General features: G+C 42.8%; 1 protein-coding gene across 3 annotated transcripts in view; it reads right to left on the bottom strand.

Moving 5' to 3' along the window:
- Positions 1 to 21,772, bottom strand: part of col12a1a (collagen, type XII, alpha 1a) — a 56,101-nt gene that overhangs the window by 13,548 nt on the left and 20,781 nt on the right. For 2 of the 3 annotated variants that reach the window (XM_080513467.1, XM_080513469.1), the window contains exons 18-51: positions 21,121 to 21,270; positions 20,908 to 21,027; positions 20,649 to 20,813; positions 20,414 to 20,560; positions 19,553 to 19,692; positions 18,668 to 18,797; positions 16,863 to 17,008; positions 16,232 to 16,361; positions 15,999 to 16,135; positions 15,148 to 15,277; positions 14,929 to 15,068; positions 14,540 to 14,672; positions 14,322 to 14,348; positions 13,412 to 13,551; positions 11,360 to 11,489; positions 10,914 to 11,053; positions 10,693 to 10,822; positions 8,876 to 9,018; positions 7,272 to 7,401; positions 7,032 to 7,174; positions 6,818 to 6,947; positions 6,178 to 6,297; positions 5,892 to 6,038; positions 5,678 to 5,794; positions 5,424 to 5,576; positions 5,253 to 5,327; positions 5,033 to 5,172; positions 4,307 to 4,430; positions 3,874 to 4,017; positions 3,474 to 3,638; positions 3,221 to 3,259; positions 2,970 to 3,108; positions 2,223 to 2,365; positions 1,784 to 1,893 (exon numbers count right to left, since the gene is read on the bottom strand). In XM_080513467.1, coding sequence (XP_080369593.1) covers positions 1,784 to 1,893; positions 2,223 to 2,365; positions 2,970 to 3,108; positions 3,221 to 3,259; positions 3,474 to 3,638; positions 3,874 to 4,017; positions 4,307 to 4,430; positions 5,033 to 5,172; positions 5,253 to 5,327; positions 5,424 to 5,576; positions 5,678 to 5,794; positions 5,892 to 6,038; positions 6,178 to 6,297; positions 6,818 to 6,947; positions 7,032 to 7,174; positions 7,272 to 7,401; positions 8,876 to 9,018; positions 10,693 to 10,822; positions 10,914 to 11,053; positions 11,360 to 11,489; positions 13,412 to 13,551; positions 14,322 to 14,348; positions 14,540 to 14,672; positions 14,929 to 15,068; positions 15,148 to 15,277; positions 15,999 to 16,135; positions 16,232 to 16,361; positions 16,863 to 17,008; positions 18,668 to 18,797; positions 19,553 to 19,692; positions 20,414 to 20,560; positions 20,649 to 20,813; positions 20,908 to 21,027; positions 21,121 to 21,270 — 4,397 coding nt within the window. The remainder of the gene's footprint in view (positions 1 to 1,783; positions 1,894 to 2,222; positions 2,366 to 2,969; positions 3,109 to 3,220; positions 3,260 to 3,473; positions 3,639 to 3,873; positions 4,018 to 4,306; positions 4,431 to 5,032; positions 5,173 to 5,252; positions 5,328 to 5,423; positions 5,577 to 5,677; positions 5,795 to 5,891; positions 6,039 to 6,177; positions 6,298 to 6,817; positions 6,948 to 7,031; positions 7,175 to 7,271; positions 7,402 to 8,875; positions 9,019 to 10,692; positions 10,823 to 10,913; positions 11,054 to 11,359; positions 11,490 to 13,411; positions 13,552 to 14,321; positions 14,349 to 14,539; positions 14,673 to 14,928; positions 15,069 to 15,147; positions 15,278 to 15,998; positions 16,136 to 16,231; positions 16,362 to 16,862; positions 17,009 to 18,667; positions 18,798 to 19,552; positions 19,693 to 20,413; positions 20,561 to 20,648; positions 20,814 to 20,907; positions 21,028 to 21,120; positions 21,271 to 21,772) is intronic. The other variant, XM_080513468.1, reaches the window with a different exon arrangement.

The raw sequence follows: 21,772 nt of genomic DNA, 5'->3' as shown, positions 1-21,772 counted from the left end.
ACGCCACTGTTGCAGTCGTTACTTACAGACCAGCAAATAAGCAGCTAGGTAGACCACTGCGCACACGCCAGCTCGTGGGATAGAAAACACTGCACCGCTAAGTAGTGTCGTCCCTGTTACACACTCAGACTACAGTCTCCACAATGGCCACAGAGTGCGAGGGCAAGCTTTTATTCATGCTCTCCTTCCAACTAGACCAGCAGTGATGTCATTTACATCCAATGTTTTCCCAGGTCCTGCTTGTTCGTGAAGCTACCCTACAATTAGTTGTGTATACGCAGTGGTCAAACTGAAAGCCTTGCACAGTATATGCACTGTTCTCTGGGCCAAAATGTTGCAAAAACTCTTTAGTCCAAAGTGGACTTTTTTTTTTTACCTATCATTGGGAGGAAAAAGAAACTGTATGCTAAATATGTGGCATACAGTCTACTGGTAAAAACTTCAAGCCAATTGGACGTGACGTGGTGCACACTGAAATCAGCAGTTTCTCCTCCAGGGATGAATTTTGCATTTTAAGTCATCCCAGGTTGAAGTGGAAATAACAAAAAAAAAGGGGTCTGCATTGTTTTACTGTCTGCAACAAAAGCCATAAGAGAGCATGTTTTATGTTCGCTCTTGCTTTGCATTGGACACAGACACACTTTGCTGTCTTCGAAGTTACCTCCCGCAGTGGTCACAAGAGCGACAATACTGTACAAAATGCAGTGAGCTGTCATCCCAGCATGTGGGCCCAATATCACAATGAAACCACTGACGAAAAACAGAGTTTGGAAAACAATACCATCACTGTGCGAGCATGTCTGAAGTGAGATGAGATGTTTTGACAGGTTGTTTTAAGAGTAATCGATGATCACCGATCTTTTAATAGGCACTCGCTGAGGGGGATCGAGCACAATTTTTTGCATGAAAGAACGGGACAGATGAGGCCATGGATCTGTTTCAGGGAGAAGAAAATCATCTGAAGACATCTGGATTTGGATTATTATACCACAGATTGCAGTGCTTGAATAGCTGAAAACAAATTTTGAATATTTCTCCTTTCAAGACTCCTAATATACTCGTACGGCTCTGTTATGCACCACTTTTAGACATATCTTTTTTTTTTTTAGCTTGGTACTAAACGGGGGCAAAAAATAAAATCTTGATTCCATTTGTCTGTTCTTCTGTAATCGTAACAATAAATGGGAGGAAAAAAAATTGCAGATTTTGAAAATTGTCCTGGATCTGCTCATTTTTTCAAAACAAAACCAAGAAATCCAAACCAACCTCAAGTGAATCCAAAGAATTGGTACGATTTGAAGCACTCCGCTTTGGTATTGCCTTAACTACTCCCAGAATAATTTCCACTCTTTATGTGGTCAGACCTCATGATTAGCACTAATAGTTTGCACATTACACTGGGTCACTCAGCCTCTCTCTCCAGCCACTCTTTAAACTTATTTATGGCCCCCAGCACCTATTTATCAAAATTAATCGCCCAAAGTTCAATGTCAAATCATAAAGAAAAAGGGCAAAGTCCACTTTGACAGCAGAGTGACGCAAGATTCATGGCGGGGCAACATTTGACAGGTAACATAATACAGCTTCGTGACACTGGCTGTTTGTCAAGGCTTTCCAGTAAAAGGCATTGAAGCCATAATAAATGTTGCATACAAGTCACACGGAGGAAGGAAGAGAAAAGAGAGAGTGAAAGTGATCCAAAGAGAGGATAACCAGCCCACGACTGACAGTGAAACATTTACGAGTCTCTCTTTCTCTCTCAAGAATCACGTTGCGTGTTTACCTTGTGGAAGCTCCCATGGAAAATCCGCTTCACCGCCGCCTCATTAAAAGTTGCTTTTTGTATTTCCCCTCGGGTGTCCTTGTTGTAGAACGTGATTGTTCTGCTGGTAGCTGAAAAGAGAGGGATCACCGACGATGCGTTAAGACGTAGAGACACGCAAAGCACAGACGGGACTATAAAGAACACGTTGCTTGAAGCTGGAGCAGAGAGATAAAGACGAGGATAGCTGGGATTACGTCCATTGTCATAATTATCAGCATGCTTGCCACAATTGTGAAGTATACTCATTTAGAATGACGTGAAAGATTGCAAATGTCAACCTGATTGTATGACAAAGCTTTATATTGATGTTTACACTTTTCAATATACTGCATAGCTGTGTGCACATCTGCAGCAATGCCCTTTCCTCTTACAGCAAATACATGGCGGGCGGACTTACGATCAACTGTGAGCCCGACCTCGGGGTTGTCGTTTTTGTCTGAAACCTGCCAGATGTCAAAAGGTGCGGGGGCTGTATCGCCGAGGATGCGGAAGAGCAGGATGATGGTGTAAGCAGGCGGAAGGCCCTCTGGATGGATCTCCCTATTGGAGAGAGAAGCATAACATTATAGTGAGTCACATGTCCAAACTGAGAAGCCACAACATGAAGACCATTGAATCCTTCAACATTGATGCAGCAGCTAGTGGAGCATTCATGATGTAGAATCTGTAGATTATTGCCAGTTTTGCCCCAAGGCTTTGCCTAAATTGGCCACACATTGAAAGGATTTTCTGTCCTCTCCTCTGTAATTTTAACCGTTTCCATTTGCCTGCATGAAGTCAATGGCTGCACTAAATTTGCATCATTATGAACATATTAACAAAATATTTAAAATAATCAAGTCAAGCACCACTTATAAGGATTCACAACTCATAATCCAGAGGTTATTTCGCCAGCCAGTGAGGCCTGGTTCAAGAACTTTGTAATTTGGAAACCTTTTATTTCAATGGGGAGCAGTTCCTGCAGACACTTCAAACTCTCAGAGAAAATAGTGCTGTGGTTTAGTACCAAGGAGCAGGAGGGAAACCCTTCTTAACCCTCATTATGAGTAACGACTGTGGGCAGAGCACAGGCTTTCAGGCCAATAGGTGGGGAGCCTGCACAAAGCGAACTCGCACGTTTCACACAGAAGTGGTTTTTCCTTACTTGGTGGGCTGGTTCAGGAAGGAGTCTGCGAGCAGCTTGTAAGAGATGTAGCTGTTGAAGGTGCCAGGCTCCATGGCGACGCCGTTCATGCCGGCGAATGTTCGGTCTGTGATGTTGAAAGCCTCCAACATCCTGAAGCCTGGAATGGGTGGATCGGGTTAAGAGTGCAACTCCCTTTCTACTGTTTAGCACCATAGCATGTTAGCTCCCAGGAGATCAACTAATGACGTCTGGAGATGTTGTGTGCTTACCAGGCGTGGTGAATCCATTGATGTAGATCAGAGGACAAGCTGAAACACAGCAAGGAGTTATAAGATTAAAGAATGCGGGTCATGTCTCTCTACAGGTTTCTCTGGCAGAAGATAATAAGAGATGTACGTCAGTGTTTCAGCTTCCTCTCCACCTCTGCAGGTGGGCTAATGAGTTGGAGAAAATAAAAAGTTGTCCCTCCTGGCAGACAGATATTGTAATGAAGGTCTGATGACACATTAATCTACGACTTACTCGAAGTGGCCGTTTCACAGATGAAGGTGATGAGGTTGTCCTGGATTTTGGCGAAAGCGTCGTAGTCGTCGACCACAAACACGTGTCTCTCGCTGGGCTTGCTGCCAATGTTTCTCAACTCTGCCATATCTACATCAGCCACTCCAACAACAAACACACTGTAGCCTGTGGAGGAAAAGCACGCACAAATCAAACAAAGCCCATTGTTAAGTTTCCAATAACCACAGGCACTTCCATCAGCGCAAGGATTATAAGAGTTTATTAAATCGGCCGCAAACTTTGGCTCCGATGAAGGAAATTAAAAGGAGGACAGTGTTGCAATAATGTCATGGGGATAAGTCCTTCCCATACAATTCCAAGCTAAATTGCACATGATAGATATGAGTATTTCCAGACGTACCAGAATGCTGTAGTTTCTCTGCACTCTTCTTGACGTCATCCTGGGATCGTCCATCTGTGACAACCACCAGCACTTTGGGGACGTTCCTCCTCATTCCGCTGTCAGAGGTGAACACTTTCTCATAGACGTGCTTCAGAGCGATGCCTGAATGAGGAATCAGAGGACATTTATCAAGAGATCTTAATATTCTGCTCAACTGATCGACATCTGATTCAGTCACTGCACTAGGACAAGCTTCTAATTTGAGCTTTTTCATGCAACATTTACCTCAAACTGACTTCTAATTTTGCTTTAAGGATTTCTTTTTTTAATTTTTAAATTCCTATAAAGCACCTCTGATTTCCTTATCCTGACTGGTACTGTTTTTAATAAAGTTTCCTTGTTTGGTTCATCTTTTATTGAGTCTATATACTTAATACATTGAATGGCGTACCTGTCTTGGTGTTGCCTCCTCTGTAGCGGACAGTCTGCAGAGCTGACAGCACAATGCCCTTGTCGTGGTAAGTGTTCAGTTTGAACTCGGTCTTGGCGTCATCACTGTACTGCACAAAGGAAACCTGATAACAAACGATAAAAAATTACATATATTAGCAAAATAAATAAATCTGAACAGTAGTTAGAAGTTCGGTCTCAAGGAGAATATCCCCTCTTCGATTGCAGGGTATATAGGGCCTTTGAGTCGAGTTTGCATGTTTTCCTGCATATGCATGGCAATCCGGTTTCCTTCAATAGGCCGAAGACTTCCATGTTAGTTTTAAATGGTGTCTCTAAATTGATTGTTGGTGTGAATGTGAGTGTGTTTGTGTGTGTTTGCCCTGTGATGACCTGGTGACCTGTTCAGGGTGTAACCCTGCCCTTTAACCCCTTGTAAACTGCAATTAGCTTCAGTCCCCAGTGAGCCTGAGGGAAAGATAAATGTGAACGAGAACATTTCAGATGACATTTTGTGTGTGTCTGCCGCTTGCTGCCCACTTTTTTCGTGTTTTTTGCCAAAATCGCATCCACTTTGACTCTGGCAAATTTCCCACAGTTCTGTTTTTACAAATAGTTTTCCCAATTGTTAACAAGAGTCATAGAACACTATTCCCCAATTTTCTGCAAGTTTGGATGTGCTTTTTGTGTAAGTATTCCAACAGAATAAGTATTCCCATCAGCTGACCTGCATGCCTCTTGGGCTGATGACATCAAAGGCTGCGGTCATACTTGTCACAAACTGAATGACTTTATTGAAGCTCTCATCTCCAATACTCCAGGACCCATCGATGAGGAAGACCAGATCTGCTTTGGCACCTTTGCACACTGTGGGACATTTAAACAGCACTTATAAATAACACACTCTAATGTTAACCAACAGATGTCAATGTTAAAGCTCTCCTCACCGTCCAGTGCAGGAGGGACTGTTACAGGAGCAGGAGGGGTGGGGGGCTCAGTTGGTACTTCAGTGGGCTTCACCACTATGACAAATCACAATAATAAAGTTGAAACAATATACTGATTCCAGTGAAGGGACATTCATGTTAAAGAAAGCATTGAATTAGAATTTTCCTTACATGTCCTCTCCTTGACACTGACTCCAGGTCCTTCCAGGTTGGGCGTTTGGGTGAACACTGTGGCGTTGTAAAGAGTGTCGGGACTCAAACCGTCAAAGCAGTAGCTGCTCTCAGATCCTCTGACAGTGATCTCCTGAGCTCCACTCTTTGAGGCTTGAGGAAAAACAAAGAAAAAGGGAAGAGGCCTCAAAATCAAATGGCTTCATTCAGCTTTGATCGACCAAAGTAAGGACATAATTCACCAAGGCCCTTACTGTCAAAGGGATTAACTTTGAGTCTGTAGGAGGTGGCTGCTCTGTGTGGGGCCCATCGGAGGCAGAAGGATTCGTAGCCAACATTGTAGGTCGTCAGGTCTGTTACATTCAAGTACACTGAAAGGAACAAAAAGAAGTATGCATTTATCTGATTCTACCACGCAATCGAGGACCTATCCTCATCAAAAAACTGATGATCCCATCATCTACTCACATGTGGTGCCCTGACCATCCAGAGGTGCGCTGACGCCTGTGTTGTACTGAGCCAGCACCTTCACGTCGTACGTAGTTCCAGGTTTCAAGTTGTGTAGCTGGTGGGAGGTCACATCTCCAACGGCCACGTCCAGGAACTCATCAGAGCCTAAAAGGAAACAATAATGTCACACAAGTGTCATTACTCAAAGTTGGAGAAGATCCTGAAGATTGGTATAGACTCTACAGAGTTCAGTGCTCAGGACCCAATTTTTTCAAACATTGTGTTCATATACAAGCCTTAATACCTTCAGGTCGGTACATGAGTTTGTATCCGTTGACCCGAGAGGGGGCAGGGTCCCAGGCCACTTTGAAGCGGGTGTACCACTCATCAGAAACACGGAGGTTTCTGGGTCCCAGCATCCCCACTGTAGAAAACAAGATATGGCAACACAGTCAACACTAGCCAAGGTTCACAGTCGTGGCATCCAGAAATATGAAATTTCAGCATTGTGACACAAAAGCCTTGGTAATTAAAACCGACAGGCCAGAGCTCTGTTTAAAATCCTAAGTCAATATGTTGGTAAATTCTGCTTCTTCAAAATGAAGCTGTAGAAACAACATATTGTTGATTAAAAACTCCCCAAAGGAGCAGAGTAGCATTATGATGTGTCATAATGTCTCTATTGTTGAGTAGGCAGGAAATTGGCCGGCATTGCGAGTTTGAAATCCTCCACCCCGGAGAACAGGCTGTTTATGATTCTCTGGCACAAGCTTCTTGGTGCCTCAGCAGTCCCGAAAAGTCAAGAATTTCACTCAATCCGCTTTTACTATAATGCATTTAGGAACCTTAATCAGTGAATTCATCTGTTCAGATTTCCTGCTGTCCTACAATTACTTGTGCATGTGCAGCATTGAAAACACCACCAGAAACTGAACTGTTTATACCTGTGCGTCCATCTCCCTCCAACTCTCCCCCTGGTCCATCTGGGTAAATAGCAGTCACTCTGATGTTGTAGGGAGTGTCTGGATCCAGGTTCTGCAGGACCACGTTGTTTCTGTTGCCAGGTACTGTCGTCTGCAAACACATATCAGGTGATGAAAATGGGAATAAAACGTCAATAAAGCAAGAGTGTGTCTGCGTCTGTGACAATTTGCTTACGTATTCCTCAATGGGGTCTCCTGTAGTCGGGGCGTAGGTGATGCGGTACTGCATGACTGGACCTTCTGCGTGTTCCCAGTTGACGGAGAGAGTCGTGGTGGTGGGGTCGTACACACGCATGTTCCTTGGGCCACTGCGGGGCACTGAGGGTGGAAACATGAGGGAAAAAAAAAAAAAAAACATGTTACATGAGGTAATCACCTTGTTTTTTCATATGAGCATATTGGTGTTGGTACTTACGTGTCTTTCCGGCGTCGCTGATGGAGGGGCCTTCGCCGTCGCTGTAGAGGGCAACAACTCCCACATTGTAGTCAGTGTTTGGGAGCAGCTGCTGCAGCAGGGCGGTGGTGGTGGTTCCTGGTACCAAGATCTGCGCAAACACATCAAACCAAGTCGGCATGGATTATTTTTGAGTTTCCGTGCTGTGGATGTGACACTTAACCTGCAATGAGTCAAATCAAACCAAGAACACGAGAGGAACCGCCACCTGACACTTACACAAACAAAGACTTCTCGTCTCCCCTGACAGCTGTATGTGTCCAACACCACCTCTCGCACCCCTGTTTTACTCAATAAGCCCCTCGCTGTAAACGCAGAGTGAAGGCTGGACTCAAATATTCCTTTGATGCTCAGAGGTGTGGTTGTTGTTGAACGAGGGAATTTTTGAACACCAGCGCTGCAGTTCAGGGCAGTCTGACACACTGAAGACAGCTGATTGCAGAGGTCATAACCTCTTCCTCACTCCCACTTTCTCTCTCCATTGAGGCAGAGTGAGGTCAAAGCTCCTCGAGGGTGATGCCCTGCTGATAACCTCCACGAGGGAGGGACAGAGGTGGAGGATTAATATCAGCGCAGCAGCCGCAGGTGGACAGAGGAGAAAATAGGTTTGGGATGGATTTGTTTGTGAAGATTTCAAAAGAAAAACTGGTTAAATCTGAAAGGGATTTCAAGGTCTGCCTTCCCAGGTCTGCCTTAGAATCTCAGTTCTATAAGTAGAACCACTTATGTTTGGCATGAGGAGCCCAATGATATAAACCTTCTTTTACCTTCCTTTAAAACTTCCTGATATAAATCATTATTAACCTTGATTTGGGTAATGCTCATTTCATTCAATTTTTTTTAAGATGAATTTGGATAAATTAGATTTGGACTTAATGATTCACATTTGAAAAAGTGGTTTTGAAGATGGATGGCAGTGCTACCACTATTGGTTTAAGGAAAGGGGATGTGCAGAAAATCCACTGCAACAAATTTCTCTTTATAAATGCTTGTGAGGAAGTGGTGAACAAACTTTTGGTAACGCTGCAATCCACCTGGCAGATGCTCAAAAGCACTAATGAAATGATGTAAAGTAGTACCAGGTTGGTTTCATGGATTCTTTAAGCAACCCAGAGACCTTTACAGAAGAAGTTGTGGGCACTCGGATTCCAGACGGCACATGTTGCATAGAGAGCGGGGAGCTTGCAATTAAAACATTTCTGCCTTTGCTATTTCTGCTATGCCTTGATCATGTCTTGGTTTTAAACTTTAATAGATAGTTACAGAAAAGGGTCCAAATGGCATTAAGTGCACACATGTAAATGCACCCACTTTATCCCATTTGGTGAACAGGCATATTGCTCCGAGCAGTAAACAGTGTGCTCCTGCATATGGCTGGCTATAAATGTTGGTCAAAAATGGATCAAAGTGATCCTCGGTTTTCTTACAGAATTCCTCAGCTTTTGTTGGTATATAAAGATTTAACTTGAGGGACATTAGCAATAAAATGCCTACTTCTCTTATTTGCCACTCCTATCGCACGTCCACTGTGTGCATTTTTTCTTGGAAAGCAGGTAAAAACTTACCGACTCAGAGGGCCGGGCTCCAGTAAGAGGAGAGTACACCACCCGGTACTGCTGAACTGGGCCTGTGGCAGCTTCCCAACGGACGTTTAAAGTGTTGGTGGTGGGGTTGAAGACCTGGATGTTCCTGACGGGGCTGCGCTCCACTACCAGGTCGGGAACATTGATGGGATGCCAAGTATGGTGAGGTGGAGATGGAGATAAGGAAGGGAAAGATCAGGGGTGGAAGGGTGTTGAGGAGAAAAGGAGATAAGAACAAGAACAAAGATTATTTATGTCAAGGCTGAAGTCCAATAATACAGTAAAAATACAATATCAATAAATAGACACAATCCCCCATATGTGAGGATGTCAGCACATGATGTCTTAACCAGGGATACTTCAACATTGATTATAATGTATGTGTTATATTACAATTTCATATCTTGTGATGGAATTTGTCTGAATGACAGCATTGTGATTCTTGTAAATGGTGCTGCTGTTTTCCTTTGTCTCAGCGCAAAGAAAAATGGTCCGTAGCCAGAACAAGGCTACACTACATGAGAACATTTCAATAAAATTGTGAGAAAACATCCCAGTAACCATCCGAGACGAGTTTTAAGACATCATTTAACAATAGCGCTATCAACGGGACGCTTCCTGACAGTGCCCTAAAGGTTAATGAAAAGGATATACAAGGCGTAGGTGCAGCTCTGTGTGGAGGAAACTTGCCTTCTGAAATAAAGAAAACCAAAACAGATGTTTGGACGCTTTGTGCTGCTCTACATTATAACCCCAATGAATGCCGAGCAAAAAAACAGCGAGAGGGCTTCCGTGCTTTAAAGATTTCACACACCAAAGCCGCGGCTTAGAAAGCAGCTTTAAATTTTAAGACACAATAAACACTCGCTGAACAGCCAAATAGTGAGAGAGCAAATCCGGGTATAAGGATGGAGAAGTTTAGAAGAAAACTTTTGCAGCTGAGAACTGAGTACTGTACATACTGTATCAGAGTTTGCTGAAAAAGACGCTCTGAATGAACTACGCCTGAAAAATAGAGGCAGCAGTAGCGGGCATGGACCATGACCATCACCAAGTGAGCTCTAAGCCATAAAAGTAATAATGCTCTCCATTCATTTCTGCCCACCCCCCCTTTTCTTTTTCCGCTAACAGAGTAGCCAAATACTCTATGTATCTCTTCCCCCATTCCTCAGCCTCTCCATTATCCTGACCACTGCCCTTCAGTCAAACCTATAAATGGACAACATTACGGTAAAGAAAGAGGAGACACCATTATAATGCTGCCAGCGTGGAGGAATTCCTTCCTACGCAATCACCCCACAAAACGCTGACTCATTCCCGGCAGGCCTCGTGGTTTTTACTGTGGGAAAAAAACTTAAAAATCCATGTTCTTTGAAGCAATTCAAACTGAGCTGACAGAGTCTATATGCTGTCATTTTATAGAGTGCCGAATGTTCGATTGCTCATCTATTGTGTGTGTGACTTCACTCCTGAGCAAATTAATGGCATTCGATGTGCTTATTGCTTCTAAAACGACTTGGATGAAACCCATCGGTTGAAACGTAATGCTTTACAGAAGGTTCCGGATGTAGAGTAAGTGCGAGCCAACAAATCAGGCCAGTAGGTTCACTCTGGACCGACGTGAATGGATTCTTGACTGAGGAAAAATCTTCCATTAGGCAGTATGTCATTCAAAGAAAAGCCCTCTTCTCAGTATATGTGGGCTTTGGTTAAAACCTTGAGAGCTGCCACTGAGGCAGCTTCTTACGGCAATAAATTGTTCTCCACACCCGTCATTACTTGGATGCAGGAAGACTTACGTGTTTTGCCATTCTCTGACATGCGCTGTCCCTCTCCAGCAGAATAAATGGGAACCACGGTGGCGGTGTAGACGGTGTCTTGTTGTAGGTTTTTCAGCACAGTGTTGTAGGTGCTGCCTGATACCTGCACCTAGAAACATGATGGACAACACAGCATGCATGTTGCTGAGCTCTGTGTGGTGGAGATGGACTCGCTGATCGTTTGGTGTTGATTTAATTACCATTTCTTCTTCTCCTCCAGCTGCAGGGCGATAGTACACCCTGTACTGACGCACGTTCCCCTCTGCAGCCTCCCACAGCACATTCAGGGTGCTGGTTGTGGGGTCTGTCACTCTGAGATTCCTGACACCACCCAAAGGCCCTGAGGAAGCATGAACAAAAATAATTGAGATTCAAGTATGAATATTCAAGTAAATAATTATCAGTAATAAACAATTAAGAAAATAAAACATGAGCACATAAGTGTTTAATATGATATAATTGTTAATATTAAGTATTTTTGAGCTAAGGGGTTGGACTAAATAAGCTTAAATTGCCAAAATTATACATTTCTAAAATGGCACATGAATAGTTTCACCCTTAATCAACTTCTATGTGCTCAGAATTAAACAAATTGTACATATGGATAGATTTACTGCAGATTTCCCTGCGTTAGTATCCAACTCACTGGTTTTTCCAATGCCATTCAGATCCTTGCTAGCTCCTCTGGCGTAAACTGCAGCCACGCTGATGGAGTACTCTGTGTCGGGGGTCAGCTTCGGCAGCAGGACGTTGTTCTTCTTTCCTCCAACCTGAGTCTGAAGGGACATAAACTGACTGTTGGCTAATACAAACACTGGTAGCTTCAAATTTTCTGAATTTACAAGCGGTCGTGAGGGATTTGGTTGGTTTAAAGTTTATTCAACTGGTTCTTTCTTTATAGACATAATATATCTTTAACTGCTGTCACATTCAAAATATCCTTGTGCAACAATTTCAGAAAAGAACATCTGATTTATTTTTGTGAAGATAAAGACTTCACCATGCGTTTCTTGAATCGATAACCTGATGAAAGGAATTCTTCCAGAAAACTACGAGGCTGTCAACCTTTCAGGACAGGAATGTTTGGGGTGTTTTGGGACGCGGTGAGAACAGAGTGCAGCGGCCAAGGTAAATCTTCTCGCTGATGGCTGAAACAGTCGGATGTCTTGTCATAACTGATCCTGAATTTACCGCAAAGCTTTTGGACTGAGATATAATGTAGGAGAGTGTGCAAGCATGTGGATTTGTGTGTTATAATGTATGTGACCACATGTGTACGTCCAATTTAATCGACTGTGCAGTCGCTATGAAGTTGGCTTATTGTGCAACTTGCTGAGAAAACAAATTCAGAGATGCACTGTTTTGTTTTCTTGATCCTACGAACTGTCTGTAAAACACTTCCTGAACACACGACTGTTGTCCCAGATGAAACAATGCAAAACTCTTGGCGTCCTGGTTGACATCTTCAGAGTGAACCAAGGTAGTTTGGCGAGAGCTCGAGCGATCGCCTCCAGTTTTCCATCAGACTTTGAGCATGATATCACCCAGACAATCAGCATAACTGGATTTCACTAAAGAGCAAAACATTCCATCCAAGCGGTAAGAGGGAAACAAATGGTCAACAAGTGACCTAAATAACACCAGCTGAGCCGTTTCACACATAAAGTCTGACAAGGTAAATTACAAGGAGAGAAAATTTACTTAAACTTTTAGCTGTTTTCTTGTGCGTGACGGATGGTGTACGCCATATGGGCTTTTCTTCAAAATAGGTAAAAAACTTAAATAATGGCCGGGTTTGAGAATGCAGCACTTTAAACATTAACTGCTGTGTAATATATGACACCTGTGGCACTCTGCTCTCTCATTACAGACACTGACCTGACTGGGCAAGTGCTTCGCATTTTCCGACACATGCAAAGTGTGCCATTGCTGCTCTCCAGTAGCTCTCAGATTGTCAGAAAAGAAAAGTACATAGTCCTATACCGAGACCTAACTGTGGAGGTTATCCGTCTTGAGCAGTGAAGTTGAAATATGTTAGTCGAAAGATTTAACACAGACTTAAAGATCTGTTTTGCAACTCATCAGAGAGACACTCGGCCTGTGATTAAGAGTTTGAGCATGTGCGTCGGAATAATTTAGCACTTGGTCTCACTTTTAAGTCTCGCTCGTGGAAGCAATGAGAAATGTCTGGGAGCAAATTGAAACCAAAAATTCAGCTGTCATCCAAATAGATTTTCTGCAAATTCAGTCATCCAGCCAAAATATGCACGGCCAGGGGAAACAGTCTGCAGTGACAGGAAAAACTGAGGAAAATGTAGGAAGAGGTTATTTCTTTCTATATTATTGCTGTTAAATCCAAATGACTGATTTCACTTAAAACAAACTGAAATATTTGGCCAACAGAAGGTTGTGGTTATCAACATATATTTCTAGGAGGAAAATCTATGCTTGAAGAAAAAAAGCAATTTACTGACTGTAGGATGCTGACTGTTGTTTATGATTATTTAAGTAGCTAATATTTGAAACCATGCGACAACTGCCCCAAACAAGTGATTTCTACTTGGTAGTCTAAATATAGAAGAGAGAAGTCAATGGTAGCCTTTTTTTTTTTTTTTTTAGGTGCCTCCACTCTAATGTTCAACTCGATTCTCCCATGAGCCCCCTCTCGCAAAATCTGCCCGGCTGCATTGTGACTTACGGTCTGACTCCTGCCTCCTGCTGTGGGCACGTAAGTGATCTTGTAGTTCTGGACGCGGCCCGGAGGGGGAGTCCACCTGGCGTTCAGGGTGGTGGTCGTTTCGTTGTAAACAACTAATCCGGTGGGAGGTCCGAGGGGCGCTGCGAAGCGTACATGCAAGCAAATACATCACAATTACAGTCAAGCCAATTCTGTGCCATTTCAACATTTTTATGTGGAACATTTCTGAAATGTGCTTTAAAGACACAGTCCTTGTTATTTGAGTCAATTAATGTTAAGATTCCTTATTTAAAATGATGTCTCCATCACAGTATTATTTTAAAGATATTGATGCTTTATTTATGGCAAAATTAAAATGTTTTACTGCTAATCAGTAACAAGGACGGCAGCTTTAAAGAGGAAAAGACAATCCGCTTGAGGATTGTGACTTTTCTGAAGCAGGATGGATTTTCTTGATGAGCAATGGACTGATGAAGATGATGATGATGATGATCATGATGACAATGACAGACTGATAAATGCAGGGATTAAGGAGATGAACAGATGGATGGATGAACAGATGATGGTTGATGGAATGAGCTTCATAAACTGAGACTGAAGTCCCAGTTTTGCCAGGCATGCATGGTGGAAATCCATCTTCAGCCATTTAACATGACTGAATGCGGACAAACTCATGAACAAGCCTCGGACAACACAGAAAACACAGGCAATGACGCACAGCACACATAGTGAAACTGGACTGTGTCAGCTGCAGCACCATTGGAGTGGTGGATGGGTTAGGAGTCTTGCTTGATGGATGAAACAAGTCGTCCAATGAACAACAGCACCGATGACTGACTCAGACATTGAAACATGCTTTGGTCTGCTCGAGATGAAAAGCATCCTCCCGCTTTACCACGCACATACTTACATGGTCTACTAACAGCACCAGCGGGCACTACAGAGGCAGAAATAGAAAGGTATAATGGGAATTCCCTTGACTGAACATTTCATTCAGCATATTTCAGGAAGGCAAAATCAAAAAGGTAAGTAACTGGTCTTGGTCAAATATGAACACTGGGAATGAGTAATACGAGCAAATCTGTGATCAGACAAAGAATTGCCGAATGAATGGCGCGAACGTCTTACATGTCCTCTCTGTTCCCAGAAGGTCCTCGCTCTCCGACTCATCGGGGTAGATGGCAGTGACGGACACATCGTAGGGCGTGTCGGGCTCCAGGTTCTCCAGGACGTGGGTCGTCTCATCATTGTTAAGAATGGCCTGATGAGGAAAACACAAACACAGCATGTGGGATGGTGCTTCACGAAAGATTTTCGCCGACGCAAACCGAAGTCACGCAGCGCAAGAGCCACACTGAAGAGATTATAATTGTATTGGTGCAAAAAGTCTGTTTTTTAGATGTTCCCGGCGTCTCGATCGGAGAGCTTAGCCAAAGCTCTGACTGTGGGACTCATTAAGAAAAACTTGTGCCATTTATTCAAAGTGTAAACATGTTGGACAGATGGTTTCCTCTTACGTATTGCAAGTTGCCATCTCCCTTCTTCGTCCAGCCGATGCGATACAGAGCCACGTCAGGGGCCCCATGCTCCCAGGTAGCCCTGAAGCTTGTCTGGGTAACCTCAGAGAACCGGAGGTTCTTTGGCGCTGGAACCACATCTGTAAAGAAGAGGAACAAAAGGTGAGCACCCAAAAGGCAGGGCATATCGCTTGCATTTTCATCAGAATTATCTTCTACCTGTGATGGCTTGTCCCAGCATCGGCTGTCCAGGTCCTTCGTCGTAGATTGGTGTGACGGCTAAACCGTACTCAGTCTGAGAGATCAGGTTGTCCAGTTGTCTGGTGGTGACACCTCCCCCGACTTCCAGCTGGAGAACAATATTGTTGTTACATAAAAACATCAAAGTAATCAAGAGTTTAGGAGGTTTGTTTCTTCATTCTGGCCATTTACTTTCCCTGGTCTGTTACAAAATGTAGCCCGATGGTGGGGGTAGTCTAAGACGGGGATTGTGAAACAATAAAGAAGAGCTTTGAAAAGATTCGGGTGTTTTTCTCTTCAAGTAAAATATGTAAAAAGTTGCAAAACATTGAAACGTTCTCAAGTTTCCAGGGGAATTGGCTACAGTTTAATGTGCAACTCATAAAACTAGTAGTGAACTTGGCCAGAAGTGATCAAACTTAGGGAAATTGAAACAAACACCAATGATGACAAGAGTGCCGTTATTTATTTAGTAAATTAACTATATGGGTTGTTTCTCAGTCTGTATAAATGGTGTATGTTTGTTAGGGTTAGAGCAGTGAAAATAGAAATACAGTGGAAGCTCTAGAACTCCCAAAGGAGAAGATGCACCTATAAAGTATTATCTATTCTCTACCTTCACCGTCACCATTTGGACACTGAAAATTCCCTTTCCGATTGTTTTGAAATCTTTTTACTGGTCTCTACAATGTTGCCTGAAGTCCACTCAACCAGCTGCAGTTTGCATTACGTTGGCAGAGTTGGTCTCATAAAGAAGTTATCAGTGTGCTTCACCTGTGGGTGGTCCAACGCTTTCAATGTTGGGAAACAAAAGAAAGTAGCTAACTCACTTCTTTTGGTTCTCCTTCCTCGGGCTTGTAGGTGATGAGGTACTTGCGAACGAGGCCAGGAGCAGCATCCCAGTTGAGCCACATGGTGCTGTGGGTAACGTCCCGAACCCTCAGTTCACCCGCGGGTGGCCTGGGCACTAACCATAGAACATACAACAGATACTTTCAATCCGTTTCTTTATATTGCATGAGTTCCATTAATGAAATAATCTCGAGATGAGGCAGCCACGTACAGGTGACTCCCTGCTTGGTCAGGGGTTCACTAGCTGATTCTCCATGGAGGGCAAAGAGGGAAAGTGTGTAGGCCGTGTTGGGGAGGAGCTTCACCAGCTGGACATCGGTTGTATCTCCGCTGACTCTCATCTGGAAGGACACCAAACCAAGCCAAACAACACAGAGTCAGAGGGAAAGCGGAAAATGGGGACTGCCACGTGACAAAGAAAGAAAAATGTGCGCATAATGAAGGAAATATGTTTGTCAAAGTACATCTGCTTAATATTGTTTTGACTCACTGGGTTTACACCTCATGAACAAATGATGATGTTCCCCTGGCAGAGTGAGTTCATTTTTCATCCATTCCTCTGTAACTAACAAAGTTCCTCTGTGTTTTGTCCTCTTTACTCGCCTGCTGATTGATGAAGCAAACAGTGGCTGCTTTGTAAAATGTTAATTCAGTGTGTGACATCTGTCTTTACTCAAACACTGGTGACAATGGGCTGAAGTGTTTGGTCACTTCTAGTGTTTCGCAATGTTTGGTGCAGCTTATATAAACTTATGTGCATCTGATAATGGCTTCCTTACTGAATACTGTCACATGTGCAGCTCACATACTGTTTCCCCCTGCGTTCCCAGAATGCATCTTACCTCCTGCTCGGCAGTGGGCTGGGTAGCATTGATGGCACTGTACAGCAGCATGTAGCCTGTGGCTCCCGGAGCCTCCTCCCACCTCACGCGCATCGTGGTCACCTGTTCATCATAGATGTCCATCCTCCTGACAGCACTCAGGGGCACTGGACAACAAAGCAAAAATTTTCAATGAAACTGTTGCAAATATTTTTGAATAATCAAACACAATTCAGAACTATATGAGTTTTTTGGTTTGTTTTTTTAACTGGCTTTATGCTGATTTCAGTTCAAAACATTAGAAAACGTAGCTCTTACACAAATCATTCATCGATGGAAATGTTATTTTGATAAACTCCAATCAGGCTGTAGATAGTCATAGTATCAAAACAGCAATGGACACTGCATTAATTAATGTTTTCTTTTATATTATCTCAAAAGGTGACGATCCAGCTGACCAATGTTCAAATAACAATAGAAAATGTGGGATTCTTTCAGAATCATTATTTGGCCCACTTCAACAGCATCAATTAGATCAGACTTTTTTTTTCAATTAAATGAAAAAAGAAACCTGAAATTGTTGTTTTTACTTAATTTTCGGGTAGGCCGATATTCACAACAAAAACATAATTAATTTCAGTTTCCTTCAATCAGCTGCCTATTTGATTTGATTCTTTCTAATGGATGGGGACCTTCACACATTCAAGTGTCAATCTGATTTTATTCCACTTTAAGATCTTCATTGAATATCCATGCAATGGAATATTAAAACAATTTAAATTAAATTAACTGAAGTAGTTTTTCAGTGTTTTTATACACTGGACATATGGACTCCTTTACATTTAAAAAGCCACTAAAACACATTTCATATGATTTCTTTTGTTTGTTTTTTATTACTATTTCATTATTTTAGTTGTGTTTCTAGTGTGTATTATTTTTTTTACCATGTCAGTAATGACTTTATAAACCTGACAAAAGATAATAAAAGTATCAAAGTATGAGCAGTGCTATATGAGTGCTATTAATTCATTTTTCTTGCTAAATTTTAAGCCATTTAAGCCAATATGAACATACACACACATGCAGTATCACATATTGCACTTGATCCTTTGAGTGATTCAAGCTTCAGTATTCTATCCAGATTGTATAACCGTGGAAGTCACTGTTATTTTAAACGTGCTTTGATAAACATCTCTAATCTGCTAACAACCACCAATAACCTCCTAAAAGAAGCAAATGAACATGTAGAAATTGTACAGCAACCAAAGTGTGACTGTCTAATCAGGCCTCACATTTGTTATCTTCCTGTGGCCACATATGGTTTTATAAACAGATATACCACCTTTGAACATTTTATAAATGGAGACCACACAGGAATCACAGCCTCCAAGTGCATTAAGTCGGTGTTGCATAACTGAGAGACTCACTGATGGCAGCCAACTCAAAGAGTAACTGTACATAAAAGCACAGGCTGCAGAGTGCAAAAGAGCCTCGTTGAAATTGAAACAGCTTTTCACTGACAAGCCCATTTATCTTGGTTTCCTAAAAGGTGGAAGCCTTTATAAGTCAGACTCTAAATCATCAAGACTTTAGAACTTTATTTCTTTAAGTAAGTGTAGCTTATAATGGTCTGAGTCAGAGTTTATCATCAAAAACCACTTTAACTATGTAAACAGCATTACATTTAACGTGAGTAAAACCAGTCAAATTTGGCTAATTTACATCCTCACTGGCAAACTTTTACTATATGTTGATTTTCTTTTATGAGTGGATCTCTTTACATCAAAGCCAAATACAAGAAAAAAACCTCAGACATGAAGACTTACATGTGATCTCTTGTCCTTTTAGGGGCTCGCTGCTTTCCTCTCCCACCACGGCGTAAACGTTGACCAGGTACTGTGTCAGGGGGTTAAGCTTCTGCAAAACCACTGTGGTCTCAGTCCCGTCCACAAACACCTAATAACGAGGAGGAAAGATCGCAACTGAAGGAACAATCTGGAAGAAAGTCTGGAGTGAGATTTTGGCTTCCTATTCATGAGTTACAAGCTTGTTATGAAGTTTTTTAGTCGATATTTTCCAAGCACATTGTAACTAATCACTTTTACATGTGTATTTTGATTGGTTGGAGGTTCGGAGGGTGCACTGGATGTGGGAAAACAGAATCAATTTAACAGCCAAAAAACTAATTACCCCATTTCATGGATTGATTTCAACATTTCTTATTAAAACCAGAAAGCCATTCAGATTTACTCAACTGAAAATCAGCATGAGCTTCCATCCTGAATCTATAAACAATAATAAAGCCTCATAAGCAATGTTAGCTATTAAACAAAACCATGGGAGCTGGATAAAAACAAACATCTCCTACATGCAATTACATTCAGACACCAAAATCGCTTCACTTCTGCACACTTTGGAGCCAAAGACGCAGCTGGCCACTGGAGCTATCGCTGATGGAATCAATTATTTGCTGTTTAATCTTCTAAAACTGAGAGCTGTATGTTTTTGTTTCCTTACTCTGTGTGAAACTTTCACGTAATTAGACACCAAAACAGTAAGATCCCAACACAATCAGATAGCTGGAAGCTCGAAGTCTGAATGGAGTTTTTCAATTCAATCAGAAACATGGGTTGGAACAGCTCCCAATCAAAGCCCGAACAGGAGAGCTTGTGCAGTTGTATGTGTGAGTGGAGCTGAAGATGTGGCGTTACCTGTTGCGGGCGTCCGGACTCAGTCATGTACTCCACACGGTACTTTTCCACTGGTCCATCGGGTGCGGTCCAGGTGGCTCTGAAAGATTGGTGAGTCACTTCTGATGTCACCAGATCAGTGGGTGCATCTGGTGCGCCTCCTATTTACATGTAAGCAGAGGAGCAGAGAAACTGATGCATGAGTAACCACAGCTGGCATTATACGCCATCCTCCGTCCTTGCACATCGCAACAAAGGTCAATATCCTCACAAGTTTTGCATTTGCATTGACCAGTTTCATTTTCTACCAAAAAACAATAACTCACTTGGCGAAGGATAACACTATTACATGCCTCTGTGGTGACAAGTCCTAACAGAACAGTGCACTAAAAAGAGCTTACAGTCAGATCCCTCCAAGTATTATCCCCACAGTGTCCAATAGCAGGTATTTAATTTGATTGAGGAGCTGGTGATTTACTTTTCCAAGGGCAAACACAGTATTTAGAGAAGGAGCAAATAAAACATCTGCAATAATGCTTAAGATCTTGGCTGGTTTGCTGCATCCAGTGTTGCTTTCCAGTGTGTGTGTGTGTGTGTGTGTGTGTGTGTGTGTGTGTGTGTGTGTGTGTGTGTGTGTGTGTGTGTGTGTGTGTGTGTGTGTGTGTGTGTGTGTGTGTGTGTGTGTGTGTGTGTGTGTGTGTGTGTGTGTGTGTGTGTGTGTGGCACACAGCACAGCTTATCAAATATCTTCAAGCGAAGCAGTAGGCTTGAAATCCAGTATGGACTTGTTATTAGTTCTCGTAAACTGAAGGTCCTCTTGGCTTGGAGTGCTTTATGCTTCAGCTAAAAAGAGGTGCCCGATGTGAGATAATTCATGCGTACCTGGACCCTTGACACTGTTACACAAGTTGTCAGTGACTCTATCCACAATGTCCAACAGGAAGGAGAAATCAGCCACGTTGTACATGTGAATGTCGTCTGGGTCAGTGGCGATGGACCTCAACTCATTCTCATCGGCGTTCTTCACACCTACAGGGTTGACAGTGAACAACAGTTTTAAACATAATAATCCCACCCAGTGAGCCAATGCAAAGCGGTGAAGCTGATGCGTGAATACCGATGGCATAGAGCTCGATGCCCTGATCACGTAGGTTCTGGGAGTTGATGATAACGTCGTCCTGGGATTTTCCGTCCGTGATCAAAACGCCGATCTTTCGAGCCTTGGGTCGCATCCCAACGTTCTCTTTGAAGTTGTTTTGGAGGAGGTAGTTCAAAGCCAGACCTGCATTGAAGAAATCACAGAAGATTCATTGTCGGAGACTGCTACATCGTTCGCAAAGGGATGAACGCATTGAGGAAATTGTAAGTTGACGAACCAGTCAAGGTGTTTCCTCCTTTGTAAGGCAGGTTAGCGACAGCTTCCAACAGAGAGTCCCGGGTTGCATGAGCATTCAAATACCATTCAGTCTTTGGGTCTCCACTGTACTGAGCAAGACCTGAAGATCCCCAAAAAAGCCTGAGTCAGTATTTGTTTTATTTGTGTGAATCGGTTGGCTTCATTCATTCTCGCCTATAAAAAGTAGACGCACCGATCTGGACGCGGTCTGGCCCAATGTCGAAGACTCCCACCATACGGGCAATGAAAGCACGGATCGTCTTGAAGTTAAGACGTCCGATACTCCAGGAGCCATCGACCAGCAGCATGATGTCCGCCTGTGCGTTGGTCTTACACATCACATCTGGCAGGACAGAAGTTAGTGTGTCACATGGGAACAGAGATTATATGATAGTCAACTAATGTACAGACAAGAGTGTGTGGTGAGAAATAATTGTGTGACAAGTGAATAAGGAAATGTGGCAGGTGAAGAAAAAAGGAAAGAGAAGTTCATGTTATACAATTTCTTTTTAAAACAATCCAGTTAACAAACAAAAAGAAAAAAAACTGATGTTTTTTGTTGTTGTTAAATAGGTTTTATCATCCAGGTGTTATGATTATCATCTTCATGTTCTTGGAGGCATGTCGAGGTAGTTATTTCTTTCATCTGTGCTTTATGCATCCAGTCAGTCCCAGGGGCAGATCAGGAGAGTGTGATTTTAATGGCACATGACATATCAAAGGCCTCCACTGGAGAGATTACTGAGCCCTCCAGAGCGGCAGGGTAATATTCATATCCTGTTTTCCAAACACGTGCGTGATGACAAGGAAGGGATCCGATCCTCGGTACCTAAATGAACACTGCA

Source organism: Blennius ocellaris (genome assembly GCF_963422515.1).
Source record: "Blennius ocellaris genome assembly, chromosome: 17".
Classification (NCBI taxonomy): domain Eukaryota; kingdom Metazoa; phylum Chordata; class Actinopteri; order Blenniiformes; family Blenniidae; genus Blennius; species Blennius ocellaris.
Note: the sequence above shows the minus strand (reverse complement) of the source record. Positions and strands in the feature narration are given on the sequence as shown.